General features: G+C 39.6%; 1 protein-coding gene across 7 annotated transcripts in view; it reads left to right on the forward strand.

Annotated features, from left to right (window-relative positions):
* Nucleotides 1–16,990, forward strand: part of dmd (dystrophin) — a 1,950,296-nt gene that overhangs the window by 721,617 nt on the left and 1,211,689 nt on the right. For all 7 annotated transcript variants that reach the window (XM_068040560.1, XM_068040554.1, XM_068040555.1 and 4 more), the window contains 3 exons: nt 6,215–6,385; nt 13,443–13,625; nt 14,725–14,859. In XM_068040560.1, coding sequence (XP_067896661.1) covers nt 6,215–6,385; nt 13,443–13,625; nt 14,725–14,859 — 489 coding nt within the window. The remainder of the gene's footprint in view (nt 1–6,214; nt 6,386–13,442; nt 13,626–14,724; nt 14,860–16,990) is intronic.

The following is a 16,990-nucleotide window of genomic DNA, read 5'->3' on the forward strand; positions in this document are numbered from 1 at the left end:
AACAAAGGAAAATCCACAACAGATATACAGTTACTCAGCCCATCCCGGCTGGACACAATCCAATCATAACAGTTATTGACTACATACATTACATTCATTACCAATAAAATTTTTAATTATGCATCATGTGGTTGTGGGGATAGCTCATGGTACGCCCCTGACCATCTCAGCTTGTTTACCAAACCCCCCTTATCAACTATCCTTGAGTCTTCACAATGAATCCTTCTACCTCTATCAGGCCTGCATTCCTATTTGCTTTGTGTAGTCTGCACTTAGACAGAACAGCTGTCTTATGCACTGATATGGGGGGGCCCTCTTTGGTCAGTGTAATTGCCTGTGCTAAGCAGTGCCATGCTCAAGGCTACAAACTAACTTGTCCAACAATGCCTTGGGTAAATACTTCATTTTGTAACAATATGTGGCTACACTTTCATCTTGTATTTATTTATTTAGCTGCATCGGCCACAATTTTTCCCCCTACAATCCCCCCTTTCGGTAAAGGACTACCCCTGGTCCTGCTAACCGACATACCTACTTTATTATCCCCGTTTTAACCCTGTCTGGTATTCCGTGCCTCTACGTACTGGCCAGTCACGTACTTTCAGGAATCCCGGTCACTTAAATCAAATCAATATGACCCAAATTATCATGTCCCTTTGAGGTTAACCTCCTGTGTTTTTCCTTTACCAAAGCCTTGCTTTCTTTCGCATAGTATATTGTCCGCATGATCTACAAGCCAATATTCCCCAGGTGGGAGCCAGTACCAAGTGCACTCCCGCCAACACGTGTGATAGTATCCTGATCCAGGGGTGAATATTGACGTTCATCCCCCAATACCAAACTCTTTCCCACCAGCTTGTACTTTGAAGTTCCTGTTCAGTATTTTCCTTGAGAACCTTTCACTTTCTTTTTAACTGATGGTAAAGCTTCACTGAGTGACCTACTTTGCCCCATAATCCCCTCAATTCCTCATCTAGGTGTGGGATTGGGGCTTGCTCTGACTCTTAATAATGCTGGAGGTGATCGTGGAGCTGATCAGTTGTGTTAATGGTTTCCAGCCTCCGCTGTTGGTTATAAAATATCCAGGCTTGTCCTATAGTGACTGGTCATTGAGGGGTAAAACAGAAGTCTGGGTATGGTATGGGACAGCGTAAACTTCTGTAGCATATGATGTTTCGGTGGTGGAAACGCAGTACTTTCTGTTTCCCTGGTACCCCGACCTTGCAAAGTCTCTGTCAGATAATATTGGAGGGAGGTATTGCCCTGTCGATCCAATCTGGTACCTCCCCCCTTTGGAGCTGATCGAGGTTGTGTCTCATTTGTTCCACCATCCACAGCCCATAAGCGTGGCACAATTGTTCCTGCCGGGTACGGCATCCAAAGTGATTAATAGTCTTGGCATGGGTCTCCAGCACCGCTATTCCATCTAATTGTATTTCCATTGTTCTCTGACCCAGACCTGTTTGATTGGGCCCCTCAGCTTGAATTATGAGCTCCCTTATAACCCTCCAGAATCGTTCCACATTCTCGTTTACCCCTTGTGTATCTAAAGAATTGATTAAAGAAGTCCCAGTATTGATCCCTGTTTTTTCATCAATTAATATTTTTTCCTCTTGTATCTATGAAATGGGTTATGCCCCCTTATCCTTGTGGCCCCTGTGGCATCAGCAGCTTATCGCAATATAACAGTGGCTAACATACTATACATGTTCTTAGCCTGTTCTGAACAATTTTCTGGCATCCGAAACCTGAGACTTTGATCAACACAGGCACAATTTCATGTTTTACATGATTATACAACACTTCCACTCGGCTCGATGTACCCACACACATGCATGTTCCTTTCGACTTTCCTTATCATCTGTTGCCCAATGGGAGGGGCACAAACAATTCCAAAGACACAGCTCTCAGTTACCCCTTCCCCTTTCTGTCTGGTCACGCAGTTAGCACGGTCATCTGTGGAACACCGTACACATACTGCATCTTTGCCCGGATTCACTGTAAGCCATGCATTCAAGTAGGTTTGGTCCCTGTTTTGATCTTTACTCACTGTTATACACTTTCCATCCAACATGTTGTACAATGCCCCATAGTTCATATAGTCCATATTAATACTCCTTTCATTAATCCGTTGTGCATCCATTACCGGGTCTTTGTTCTTCCTCTCCGGATATTAGCATCAGGCCCCACAGCCGCTGCAGTCCAGTTCCTTCCCATTCTCCACTAGTGGTTATATCTGTAATTTAAACACACTGCCCTGGTGGTCACCAGGTGTTAGTACTTGTCCATGTTGTGAGTATGCCCTGATGAGGGATACATGTCTACCTGTGGGGACCGAACACGTCCTGGGGATTCCAGGAGTTAATTTATATTCTTATCATCTCTACTCTTTCGAAATTATCTATATGGTCCCATCGTGCTCGGGCTTCGTTCCCCACAATCCTTGCCCAGTTAGTAGCCCGTCTAATAATAATCCAAATGCCTATCAATACTACCATTGTTCCCAGCCCCCTGAGTAGTCCATTCCCAAGTGTATTCTTCCATTCCCGGTATCTCTTTGCGTACCAGGTGGTGTTTATTTCACCATGCATTTTGCATGTTAGTTGCTCTGCATGCAACAAATCACATCTGCACACTTACACTGGTATCCCAATGTCATGCCACATATTCTCAACTCTCAGGTGATCTTATCAAAAGATCAAAAATGGTCAGACTTTCAAATGTAGCTCTCTTTAAAAACTCATATCTCCAAGAGAAAACTATCCATTGCCAGTCTTATCTACACTTTCCGGACTTTTACTGGAAAATTCTAGGCTTCTTGTAAATTTCACACTATATTAATTTAGCTGTTTGAATTCTAATTTCACCATTTGTTTATCCCCAGAATTCCTTTATTAGCTCTTGCATCAGCCAGGTCTAATTGCCAATTCCTATTAATTATAATTCTATTTCATTTTGAGCCCTGGAGAACCTTTACAATCAATATTCATAATTCCTTAAAACAGAAATCAAACATTTCTGTTTGATTCCAGGCATTACTGTATATTATTTGGTTTTTTTTAGCTTGGATGACATTTTAATTTCCTTAAATAACTTGCCAAATTAAACTGGATTTTCGACATCTCAGATTATTCCAAATTCAAATAACAGTAAATTTCCCTTTGAATGCTTTAAATAACCACTCATATCAATTTAATTTTATCGATTCCAATTTCTTATGCTCAGACTTGGTGATATTGCATTTTTTTACATTAAAGACAGAAGTGCTTGCAACTATCTCTCCTTCTCAAGTACTTTGTCTCATTGATAAAGATAGCTGCAGCAAGGTTAATTTCTTTGCTTGTCTCCAAGGGGGCGGAGCAAAGCATTCTCAACTGCGTCGCTTTACATAACCCTTTTTTCCTTTATCGAAAAGAACTAAACTCCATTTTAAACGTTTTTTTAGTATCCTTAGAATTTTAAAACAACAAAATCTTTGGTAACATTATCAACTTCAAAGGAAACCATCTCCATCAGGAAAGAAAGCATTTTAGATTAAACTCCAATTGTTTCCAAACTTTTAGCATCTTTTGTAAGACATTTCTAGTCCAAGGATTTTATACGACCAAGATGATTCCAAATTCCAGTTCACGTCAATAAACATTTAAAAGTTTTTCTCAACTTAACAGGTTAGTTAACCTTAACAGTATTAATTGAATTCAGATTTATTAACTCATAATACTTATTAACGACAAAAAAGATTTTTTTTTAAAAAGATAAGTAAATTACATCATTTTTCTTGTTCTTTCTTTAGGTGCCTTTTCAAATGACTGTGTAATAAAACCAAAAACTAAAGAAAAAGTTATTTAACGTTCTTGCACCAAAAGACTTCACACCAGCTCCTTACACAAACTTTAATCTTTCCCATATCTCCTTTGCTTATCCTTCTCTCCCTTAAGACAATATTCAATCTTTTGACATTTGCTACTTAAAAACAGTCAATAAAACATGTCTTCAAGTTTAGACTGCAAAATAAAGCAATCGCAGAGTTTCCAATTAAAGCAGTGTTTTAAACTTCAAATTGGATTTCTGCCAAACATCTTCAGACCTTCAAGGCTGAAGCTTATCTCTTTGAAAATTGTTCATTGCCTTTTCACAGTTGCAAAACCAACTTTTAAAATAAAAATAAAACTTTAACTTAAAATATAATTCAAGTTTATATCCCATTCCAGGGTGCACAATCTTAAATTGAAATGAACACACTCGTGGAAACTTCCAACATTCTCACATTTGAATCAAAAGACACAGTAACTTGTTTTTACTCTAAAACATAGTCTTTTATGTCACTCTGCCATAAACTTAGTGAATGCTTTTCTTCTTTTTGTCACCACTCCCTTTGTTTTGCGGCAGGGTCGTGGGGATTCCAATTAGATTTAATCATCCTATCGATAAGTTTCTTGTTCTTAACTGCCAAATAACACATAAGGGAACTCTCTGCTTTCTCATTGGCCGTTTTGGGTAGGATCAGCACCGTTTTTTAGTCTACTCTCAGAGGTCCGTGACTTGTAGTAACTATCCCCAGCACGACTTGTAGTGAACTATTCACTCTCAGAGGTCTGTGACTTGTAGTGAACTACCAACTGTCCACTCTCAGAGGTCCGCCTATCAACTCCGGCGCGACTTGTAGTGAACTATCAACTCTGCCAACTATCGGGTCACAAGCCTGTCACAACTTTACAACAAACTTATGGTAGCTCATACAATACCCGATAACGCATTCTAATGAGCTGCTTACCACCGTTTGGCGACTGGTCAGACCTCTCTACAATTTGGATATCCTAGCCACTGAACATCACCACCCGGTCCCAGGGAGAATGAATAAACATACTCACCCGGTACTCTGTCAATGGTGGGCTCCCTTCAATATCCTGTTTGTCCCAAGTTCGGAATCGGGCTCCAGCCAACTCCCCCTTGGCCCCTTAGTTCCCTTTGCCCACTTGATCCTGGCCGTCACATGGGACATTGTCCTCTTAATTCAGGCCCAGACTGGGTGATTGGGATAGCGGGGTTACAGAAGAGCTGACCTACACCTGATCCTGCCGACTATGCCAATTGTTAGAGTGGAATTGACTAAAATGAACCACTTGATGCTCAGGTCTGTTCCAATCATCAAAAGGTTTATTTTACACCGGTGCACTTCTCCACTGAACAAAGGAAAATCCACAACAGATATACAGTTACTCAGCCCATCCCGGCTGGACACAATCCAATCATAACAGTTATTGACTACATACGTTACATTCATTACCAATAAAATTATTAATTATGCATCATGTGGTTGTGGGGATAGCTCATGGTACTCCCCTGACCATCTCAGCTTGTTTACCAAATCCCCCTTATCAACTATCCTTGAGTCTTCACAATGAATCCTTCTACCTCTATTAGGCCTGCATTCCTAGTTGCTTTGTGTAGTCCGCAATTAGACAGAGCAGCTGTCTTATGCACTGATATGGGGGGCCCTCCTTGGTCAGTGTAATTGCCTGTGCTAAGCAGTACCATGCTCAAGGTTGCAAACTAACGTGTCCAACAATGCCTTGGGTAAATACTCCATTTTGTAACAATATGTGGCTACACTTTCACCTTGTGTATATGTGTGTATTTATTTAGCTGCATCGGCCGCAATTTTTCCCCCTACAATTCTGAGGCGGAGCAGGCACACTCTGTTAAATCTGACCAAACCTATGTAGGTGCTGCCTGGGCACCAAGGATTCTCCTCCACTTCCATGCAGCAAAACACAGGCACCATGGGAGAGGTAGAGAAGGTGGTGCAATTTATTTGCATTGCCATGTAGTTTGTTATAATGCTGAAAAGTAACCACCCCCACCACATGTAATAAAGTTTTGCTTGTAGCTGAAGAAAAGGTCCTAAAGTTTCACCAGTGGCATAAAAATTTGCGTTTTTTCACCCATGAGGATTATTTATCATCAGCCTGCTTGCACTGGTGTTGGTGAGTGTGCTGGTAAGTACTGGCTGAGTATTTGTTCCAGAGAGCTCTAGCTGGGTTCATATGCGGCTATCCTATTTAAGGAATAGCTTTATTCAATTCCTGCACATTCTAGGCAAGGCTGAGAAGACAGAATATTGACTTTTTTTAATTATAACTTTTCTTAACATGTGCCATGTAAAATGTTTTGTGGGACATAATCAGTTAAAGCTGCCTTTTCTTGAAAATAGGCATATGCCAAAAAGACTGCATTAAAAGGTGGACTGGATAAGACCATGAGTCTCAGAAAAGACCTGTCCGAAATGCAGGAATGGATAGCACAAGCTGAGGAAGAATATTTGGAAAGAGATTTTGAATATAAAACTCCCGAAGAACTCAAAAAGGCTGTGGAAGAACTTACGGTAAAATTTACTTCGCAAGTTTGTTTGTGTTTTTCATATACTTTGTTTCAGTTTTAGTAGTTGGGTGGTAATGCATACATACCAATCACCAGCATTTTCTACTGTCAGTATTTTCCAGCTTCTATTTAACAGACTTTGTTGGCAAAAATCAGTGCAAGACTTAAGCTTCTCATACAGTTCCACAGTCACCCTTGAATGCTGTTGGACACAGCTGTTCTCTATGCGGGTGAATGATCAAATGATTCCTGTGCTTGGGATCAAATGTGAGGCACATAAATAAAATATCTTAATAAATGGTTGGATTAATCTTGCTTATGTTGAGACAATTAGATTGGTAAACCTGTCACCAGCAATAATCCTGGTGGGTTTACAACAATCTGCTTTTGCATTGCACAAAACCTTGGAGTAGGGCTTGAATCTGCAACCGTACAAGCATGCTATCAGTTGAAGCAAGCTGACACAACAATATTGGAAAGGTACCTGTACAAAGTGTCAAATCAAATTTTTGTTGGAGTTGGTTGCTCTTGTCTTCAGTATTTGAAGCCACTGCAGGAATTCTGACCTGCACCTGCAGCAAAACGCATTTTCATGGATATTTTTTCCCTGCTATGTAAATGTTTAAGTCGGGGATTGAGTTATGATGCACCTGTGTTCCACTGTATTTGTAGTGTAACTGCTTGTTTACACACAGGCTATAAGGTGGGTTGTTAATGAATGGTTAGCTTTTTTGAGGGGTGTTTCTCAGCTTTTTGCTAGATTTCTAGTTGATATTTTAGTGAACATATCCAGCCCAAAGATACGGTGAATATTTTTATAAGAACGCTTAGAAACAACTCAAGATGCATGAGATTCTGCAACACGATAATAAGGATCAAGTGTTCAGTCTTTTCTTCAGCTCCTCCTCCACTATTGTCATTTATGTTGTGGTTGGTTTGAATAGCACATTTCATTATTTAATTATATTTGAACAGGCTATGTGGTGAATTAAGACTATTGCGCTTCAAATGTGTTGCAATTTAGCAGCTAAAAAGGGAATCTCATTACCTTTTTAATGAGGTTTCCTTGAGTGAAGCATTTAACTGCTTGCTTTATCTGGAGCTCAGAGTGTACTTTTCTGATAACGTATGAACACTGACTCTTTACTTATCACATGACCACCACCCCTCCCCCATTTGCAAATGTTAGAACATTGAGGAATCATTGTTTTAAACAGAGATAGATTAAAAATGCAGTACTACCTAGGACTTAAAAGAGGCGGGAGTGTTTTGGGGGACTAATCTGTGCAATTTGCGTACCAAACACCATTAAGTGCTAACACAAACATCTGAGTGCTTTCTCATAAGCACCTAACATATGTATTGGAAGAAATAATTAGGGACTGTTGCTTGTCATTGCTAAGAGGAAGCTGCTGATTATTGGAATAGCAAAATATTATCCAGGCAACCCATCTGTTCATTTCAGTGGAAATTCCTTGTGAGTTGACTTCTTAATTCTGAACAAACAGCAGTATTGTTTCAAAAAAACTGATCAGTGACCAAAAACAAATAGCACTTTGATTACCAAAGAGCAGGAATTGACATTGCTTAGTAACAGTATGGTGAGCAACTAAAACTCTGATGTTTCTATGACATTATGGATTCTATTATTAGTCTATAAAAGTGGTATAGAATGCTATGTAAAAATAATTTCTATGCTAAAAGACAGTTATGAGTTCTGAAGTTGTATGTAGCTGATGGTTTAATGTAAGAGCAAGTTAGCTAATTCTGTTTGTAAGGATAGTTGGGAAATGTTTGAATACTATTGTAATTGATTCGGGGAACACTTGTGATACTAGTGGAGTAGTCGCCATGACCTCAGTCTGTTATTATCTCCAAACCTCAACTTGTTTGACAAGTGCCTTAAATCAGAGAGGCCCACCCATGTTAGAAACAAGATTTCAAAATGTTGTTTGCTGTCTTCCCTAGAGGGAATAGGCGAGATATTTTTGAGAGCAGCAATGTTATTTAAGCTAGTCAGCAATGTCTGCTTGTCAACAGATGAGCACACCTATCCCTGTTATGTAAGAAGACCATTTTGTATTGAAGAACCTGGAAGGGATTTGGACTGGGTTTGGAATAAACTAAGATAATCCATTTGAACTGGCTTAAATTTTCTCCTTTATATTAATTTAACACAAGCATTAACCCTTTTACAATGAATGGGCTAATGCTGGGGCTAAGTTAATGTTTGTCAAAAAAGTTAAGCTGATGTCTCATGATCACTGAAATTAGTCATCGTGCCTAACTTTGGGTCCTGACAAAGTTACTGTTTGATTGCAGTTATACTCAGCTCTGTCGTATTATCAAATAAGATGTTCCAAGCAGAATATTTAATCCCAATACTTGCATTAACATTAAGTGAAAATTTATATTGAACTTTGATTGTAAACTCAAGAAATGCTGGAAATACTCAGCAGGTCTGGCAGCATCTGTGAAGAGAGAAGAAAGTTAACGTTTCAGGTCAGTGACCCTCACTGACCTGAAACGTTAACTCTGCTTCTCTCTCCACAGATGCTGCCAGACCTGTTGAGTATTTCCAGCATTTTTTGTTTTTATTTCAGATTTCCAGCATCTGCAGTATTTTTCTTTTATTTGATTGTAAACTGTCTTGTTGTAGAAGATGGTTCTCAGTATAATTCATGTAATCTTTTCAGTAGTAATTGAATAGTGGTAACAGCATCTAAGTAAAAATTGGGTGTAAAATCTATCTCTCTTTTCCAAATAGATGATGCTTCAGGAAATTTCTACGTTTTAAATCTGGTATTTCAGCACTCTTTTTGAGCTTCTTTGGGTGTGAGGAATAAAGGATATGGAGAGGAAAATCGACAAAGTAGCTCTCCTTACTGTCCCATTTAAGTCTCAATATTTCAGACTCTTTCATTAGGAGTTGGAGTTCTTTACTGGTCATTTGAAAAAAAATATTGGATAGTTCAGCAGAGAGTGGGGTACTGGCAGCTCCTTGATATTTTTCTGGCAGGACAAGTGACTCCAGGTCATGGCCTACAATTAATAGTAATGGCAACAATAGAATGGGAGGCTTTTAGAAGTTTATTGTTTGATTGGCCTTGCATTACTACTCCCCTCCCCTCAATGAAATTATATAAAAAGGTATGACCTGATTGCCACTACAGAGACGTGGCTACAAGGAAACCAAAGCTGGGACCTGGATATCCAAGGGTATGTGACATTCAGGAAGGACAGGAAGCTGGGAAAAAGTGTTGGAGTAGCTCTTAATTAAAGAGGGCATTAGTACTGTAGTGAGAGATGACCTTGGTTCTAAAGATCAACGCAAAGAATCAGTTTGGGTGGAACTAATGAACAGCCAGGGGCAGAAAACATTGGTCGGAGTTGTTTATAAGCCATCAAACAGCAGTGGTAATGTAAATCACAGTATAAATCAGTAAATTAGAGATGCACGTATAGCAAGGTAAATACAGTATTCTTGGAGGAATTTCAATCTACATACAGACTGGGTAAACTTTATTAGTACTAATGTTGTGGCGGACGAATTCTTGGAATGTATGCGAGATGGTATTTTAGAGCAGTACGTTGAGGGACCAGCTAGGGAACGGGTTATTTTAGATCTAGTATTGTGCAATGAAAAGGGGCTAATTAATCTTCTTGTACAAGAGCCTTTAGGAAAGAGTGACCATAATATGATAGAATTTTACATTAAGTTTGAAGGTGATGTCGTTCAATCAGAAACTAGGGTCTTAAATCTAAGCAAAGGAAACTATGAAGGTATGAAGGGCAAATTGACCATGGTGGATTGGGGAACAACTTTAAGAGGTATGACAGTCGGCAGATAATGGCTAACATTTAAAGAACTAATACATATTTACAACGAAAATATATTCTTTTAATGCACAAAAACTCAGCAAGGGAAGTGTTCCAACCGTGGTTAACGAAAGAAATTAAGGATTGTATTTGAAAAAAAGGAAGAGTGTGTAAAGTTGCCAAAAAAATGGTGGGCTGAATTTTATGGAGCCCTCGATGTTGGGAATGGTGGTGGGGTGGGTAGGGGGGACATGAAGATTGCTTTCGATGAGGCCCGCCACTGATCTCGATGCCAGCAAGGCCTGTCCCGATCTCAACGGAGGCAGTGAGGCCTCGTGGCAGCCCACCCCCACCCACCCCAGTGCCGCTCGGCAACAGGACCATGATTTACATATTCAAATTAATTTATGTACCTGACTTAATTGCAAGCCTGCCTCCGACTCCTGTCCTGTTATGATCATCGTGCCGCTAGCCGGCACTCCCACGCCTTCTGATCCCCATCTGGGGAATCAAGGCACGACACTGGTTGCGAGGGGGAGGTCAGTTTTCTGTGCAGGGCAGGAGGAGGGAGCCGCGATAAAAGTCTTCCCATTGGTGGATGGGATGGTAGGAAGGGGTAAAGTTTATAATTGATGCACTTTGAGGGAAGAAAAGGTCATTTGAAAAAGGAAAGTGTTTTGGGCTGGAGAGGGCAAGTATTTAATATTGTGATTTTTGGGGGTGGCGGGAGAGGTGCAAAAATACTGGTGTTAATTTTTAAGATAAATGTTAAATGGATTCGTTAAAAATCCCAGAAGGGCTCAAAGCCCTTTAAAAATGGTGTCAGCGCCTGCGCACAGGCAGCTGATGCCATTGCCAGTGATGGATGGACCACCCCCTCCTTGTGATCGGGGAGGATGGCTCACCCAGGCTATTTAAACACTTGGAATCGCGGCAGCTCTTTGGCGTGCATCCCAGGTTTGTGGGCTGCCATTTTTCTCACCTGCCACTGATATCGGGCCAGTAGAATCCAGCCTGGTAAGTATGAGGATTTGAAGCATTTCAGAATTCTGCAAAGGAGGACCAAGAAAATATTATGAAAGGGAAAATAGGATATGAGAGTAAACTGGCGAGAAACATAAAAACAGACTGCAAAAGCTTCGATAGGTATGTAAAAAGGAAAAGATAAGCAAAGATAAATGTGGGTCCATTACAAGCGCAGTCAGGAGAATTTATAATGGGGAATAGGGCAATGACAGGGAAACTAAACAAATACTTCATGTCTGTCTTCAGGGAGGAAGATACCAAAAACCTCCCAGAAATAATGGCGAATCAAGGGACTAGTGTAATGAGGAACTGCAAGATATTAATATTAGTGAAAAAAGTGCAAGAATAAATTAATGGGACTTAAAGTAGATAAATCCCTGAACCTGATGATCTGCATCCCAGAGTGTTGAAAGAGGTGGCTATAAAGCTAGTAGATGCATTGGTGATCATCTTTCCAAATAGACTCTGGAATGGTTCCTGCAGATTGGAAGGTGGCAAATGTAACCCCACTATTTAAGAAAGGAGGGAGAGAGAAAACAGGGAACTACAGACCTGTTGGCTTAACATCTGTCGTAGGGAAAATGTTAGAATCTATAATAGATGTGACAACAAGACACTAGAAAATAATGGTCAGATTGGGCAGAGTCAACATGGATTTCTGAAAAGGAAATCATGCTTAACAAACCTGTTGGAGTTTTTTGAAGATGTAACTAGCAGGATAGATAAGGGGGAACTAGTGGATGTGATATATTTAGATTTTCAGAAAGCTTTTGATAAGGTTCCACACAAGAGGTTAGTAGACAAAATTAGAGCACAGAGGATTGGGGGGAATATACTGGCATGGATTGAGAACTGGTTAATGGACAGAAAACAGAAGGAATAAATGGGTCATTTTCAGATTGGCAGACTATGACTAGTGGGGTACCGCAAGGATCAGTGCTTAGGCCGCAGCTATTCACAATCTATATCAATGATTGGGATGTGGGGATTAAATGTAATGTTTCTAAGTTTGCAGATGACACAAAACTAGCTGGAAGTGAGTTGTGAGGAGGATACACAGCCGGTTCAAAGGCTAAGCGAGTGGGCAAAAATTTGGCAGATGGAATACAATGTGGAGAAATGTGAGGTTATCCACTATGGTAGGAAAAACAGAAATACAGAGTATTTCTTAAATGGTGAGAGTCTGGAAAGCGTTGAACTTCAAAGGGACTTGGGTATCCTTGTTCATGAGTAACTGAAAGCTAACATGCAGGTACAGCAAGCAATTAAGAAGGCATTTGGTATGTTGGCCTTTAATTACAAGAGGATTTGAGTATAGGAGTAAAGATGTCTTACTGCAACTATATAGAGCCTTGGTGCGACCACACCTGGAGTATTGTATGCAATTTTGTTCTACTTACCCAAGGAAAGATATACTTGCCACAGAGGGAGTGCCACGAAAGTTCACCAAAATAATTCCTGGGATGGAGGGATTATCCTATGAGGAAAGATTAAATAGACTGGGCCTTCATTCTCTGGAGTTTAGAAGAATGAGGGGTGATCTCATTCAAACATACAAAATTCTTACAGGGTTCGACAGGGTTGATGCAGGAAGGATGTTTCCTCTGGCTGGGGAGTCCAATACCAGGAGGAACAGTCTCCGAATAAGGGCAGGTCATTTAGGACTGAGATGAGGAAGAATTTCTTCAGTCAGAGGGTGTTGAATCTTTGGAATTCTCTGCCCCAGAGGGCTGTGGAGGCTCAGTTGTTGAGCATGTACAAGACTGAGATCAATAGATTTCTACATATTAAAAATATTAAGGGATACGGGGATAGTGCAGGAAAATGGTGTTGAAGTAGAAGATCAGCCAGGATCTCATTGAATGGCAGAGAGGGCTCAAAGGGCTGAATAGCCTACTGCTGCTCCTTTTTCTTGTGTTTTTGTGTAAAATTCCATCGATTCACTTTGTCTGTAAATTGGCTTAGAGATTTCACAGTTGAATGCTAATAACCACTGCAAATATCTGTTTTCCTATGGATCATCAACAGTTTTTCTTCTCGACAAATGGTTGACTTGGATCACTGTAAATGGTAATGCTTCTCTTCCAGTCGTATTTTCTTGACTTGGGGAGGGTTGGGGAAACACATAAAAGTAGCAGTTATGTTTGGTGTAAGCATGATTGCAGTTTGTAATGGTGAGCCCTCACTTGTGTAATTACGTGCACTTCAATTTTTAGAGAGCAAAGGAAGAAGTATCACAGAAAGAGGTGAAGGTGAAGCTCCTGAGTGATGGTGTTAACAGTTTCATAGAGAAAGCTCCACCTGCAGCCCATGAAGCTTTGAAGTCTGAGCTGGACATGCTGACAGGCAACTACCAACGGCTATGCAGCAGACTGAATAGAAAATGCAAGACTCTGGAGGTCTGATTTTGGATTTCAGCAAGCTTTTATTTTCCTTTCAATTGAGCATGTCAGTTAAAATGACTGCCAACTACTTCTGGATAGACATTTATTGGTTGCACATAAACAGAAATTGCTGGAAACAAAGAGGAAAACCGAGCTAACGTTTCAGGTCTGCGACCTTTCATTAGAACTCTGATGAAAGGCTGCAGACCTGAAACATTAACTCTTTAGTTTTCTCTCCATGGATGCTGCTTGATCTACTCAGTTTTTCCAGCATTTTCTGTTTTTGTTTCAGATTTCCAGCATCCACAGTATTTTGCTTTGAATTTGGTTGTACATCTTAAGGAATGTGAAAGAAAGCACCAGTGCTACAATAAGCTGAGGGAAATGCCCAGTATGTATTTTAAAGGGACATTCTTATTTAATTTCTGGGATATATGAGGGTATTTGGGAGTTGGTGAAAATAATGGTGACATCAAGAGTCCATTATTACTTGTATTAAATAGTCACACAGGATGTCTATTTGTCAAACACTGTAAAATGACCCTACACTCATACAAGGAATTGTAATTTCCAAGGAAACTATAATTCCCATTGGTTTGTGTGTGTGAATGACAGAGAGAGTGAGAGTGGGAGTGAGCGGGGAGAAATAGAGTAAAAGCAGTTCTGCTGATTGGCTATTTGTATCTCCAATCATGGGTAAAGACACATTCATAAGACAATACCTGCACGTCAGAAGTTCGATTTGGTTTGGTTCAAGCTTGGTGTTATTTTTAAAGGATGTAATGTCAAATCCCTCTATTATCAAAATGTTGCCATGGTGGCCTGTCTATCCTTCAGTGTACTGATGAGTAGAGACTCAAAATTCTCTGCAGGTTTAAAATGGCATGGATACTAAATACAGACTCATTTTATATTCGGTGAAATGTTATTGTTAACACAAGTATTAGTTATTTCTCCATTGGGCTGCTCATTTCTCTGCAAAGAATGTTCCTGTATGTTTGGAAGATACTTTACAATTGAATAGGAAGTTTGTTGCATCCTGTTGCTTGATTATTTTGCATTATGTTTTATTTTGCATTATGTTTAATTTTGGATTTCCTCCATTCATTCTCAGGAGGTGTGGTCATGTTGGTGTGAATTACTGTCCTATCTGGAGGCAGAAAATCTCTGGCTTGATGAACTGGAGCTTAAACTCAGGGAAACAGAGAACCTTCAGGGAGGTGCAGAAGAGATCTCTGAGGCACTTGATGTAAGTAATTGTGCCTGCAGACTTACTTGCATTAACCCTCTGTGTAACATTCATTGAAAAATCAGATTTAAATGAGAGAAATACAACTTTCAAATGTTAGAATTTCATCTGCATTTTGAACATTACTGATGGTTCTAATCTGACTGGTGAAATATTAAAATTCCAGGACTCTTGGTTAGCCTTTTCTAGGATATTAAAAGGAGCTGTTCTGTTCAAATGTAAGCGTTGGATTCTTTTCAAACTGAATGCTCAATCAAATCAACATGAAACTCCTAAAACAGAGAAAGATTGTTTGAATTTTCAAGTGTAAATTAGAACCCTGCAGTGCGAAGAAATTGAAGAAAAAAATCATGGTGTTACAAAAACGTTAGTTACAAAGATTTAGCTTATTTCTTAAAAGTTACAATCGTGTTATTTTTTCCATTTTGAGTTAGATAGAAGAATGTCTATTGTAATCAGATAACTATGTGATGACATATGTATACACTTTTTCATCATTCACTTACTGTTTTCAACTAAAAAGGAAGTTTTTATGTGATGCTGTACTGCCTTGGAGGATAGAATTAAGATCTTATGAAGGCATAGATAACACAGCAGCTAAAAGCATTTACCATACAGGGTTTGCGGTTCATTTTCCTTGGCATTTTATCAAAAGATTATCCAGATCCTAAAACAAAGATAGACAATTTTGAAGGTATGGTGTCTTGGAATTCATCCACAAGGTCGATCTAAGGCTCTAGTGCTGAAATAATGGAGGGCACAAAGATTAGAAAAACATCATAACTAGCAAAAAGAAAAACAAATTCCTTGGTAATTTGTTCATTTGATGCTTCTTGGGCTTTGCTGTGCACATGTTGGCTGCTGTGTTTGCCTATGTTATATGAGTACACTTCAAAAGTAATTCATTAATTGCAAGGCACTTTGGGACATCATAAGGAAGCGGTGAGACACAATATAAATGTAAATTTTGTTTCCTTATTTACTTGCAGAGGTCAGCAACCCATCCCCAATTCCCCAAACGCCCACAGTTGACCTTCTGTTGCTTTCAGAAATCTGACACACCACTCCCAGCCCCACAGCTACTCTGTTTTTCTGGTTCCATTTATCAATTTTTGAAGAAAATATCTTCCTTCAAAAGTTTTCACTCATTGGATTCCCCTCTCAATGCTCCAATCATAATGCAACCCCTCTCAGGTTATCTCTGCTCCCAATACAGTACTCCCATTATTCCCAATTCCAAGCACTCATACCTGCTACAAATATTTGTACACCTCGCATCTCTCCTACAATACACCATTTCCCTCCACTGGTACTAGAACTCCAGACCAACCTCATTATACTGTAAACCACAACTTGGCCACTATTCCCATCTAAATTCCTCTACATGCCATCAATCAATAGCCCTGATTATAAATTACATCTTAAGTAGCATAAAGTTGTAGTTGTGACATGTAAAGAGTGGGTGTCCTTGGGATTGGGAGTAGTGGGAGCATTGTGTTGGGTATGGAGATATCCTGGGAATTGTTGCGTTCAGTGGGAGTGTTATTTAAAAGACCTGACACTGCCCTTCTCACTTGAAGCAGTGTAACCTCTGGGTCTCCCTGCCTCTCTCTTCCAGAATTGAAGCCTATAACCAGAAAGCCCCTCCAAAATGTAGCTATTTAAATTTTTGGCTTCCAAATATAACGGGAATGCAACCTAATCACTGCCATTGGGGAAGTGGGAGGTTGGGAGAAATGAAATTCAACTATTCTTTACTGGACCACTTGTACACAAATGTGATTATAAGGTCTGTGTCTTCATGGTAATTTTTGGGAAATTTCTATCTATATTGCTGTTAAAATACTCCCAACAGTAAATTGTCTTTTTGATGTTAAAAACAATACTTTAACATATGCATTAGGCAGCAGAGTAATGCTGATCTCTGTGGTTATATTCACAAATTTGAAAATAGTTGGTGCAAGCAACAATATACAATATAATGGTCTTCAATAAAATGTTCTGCTGTATTAATTGTTCATGGCCCAAGGTGATTAGCAATTAGTGGTTAAACCTTGCATGATAGCCAAATGAGTTATGTATCTAAAATGAACTGAACATGCATCATTTATTGCCAACAAAGGATAGTAGT

Source organism: Heterodontus francisci, chromosome 10, assembly GCF_036365525.1.
Source record: "Heterodontus francisci isolate sHetFra1 chromosome 10, sHetFra1.hap1, whole genome shotgun sequence".
NCBI lineage: Eukaryota > Metazoa > Chordata > Chondrichthyes > Heterodontiformes > Heterodontidae > Heterodontus > Heterodontus francisci.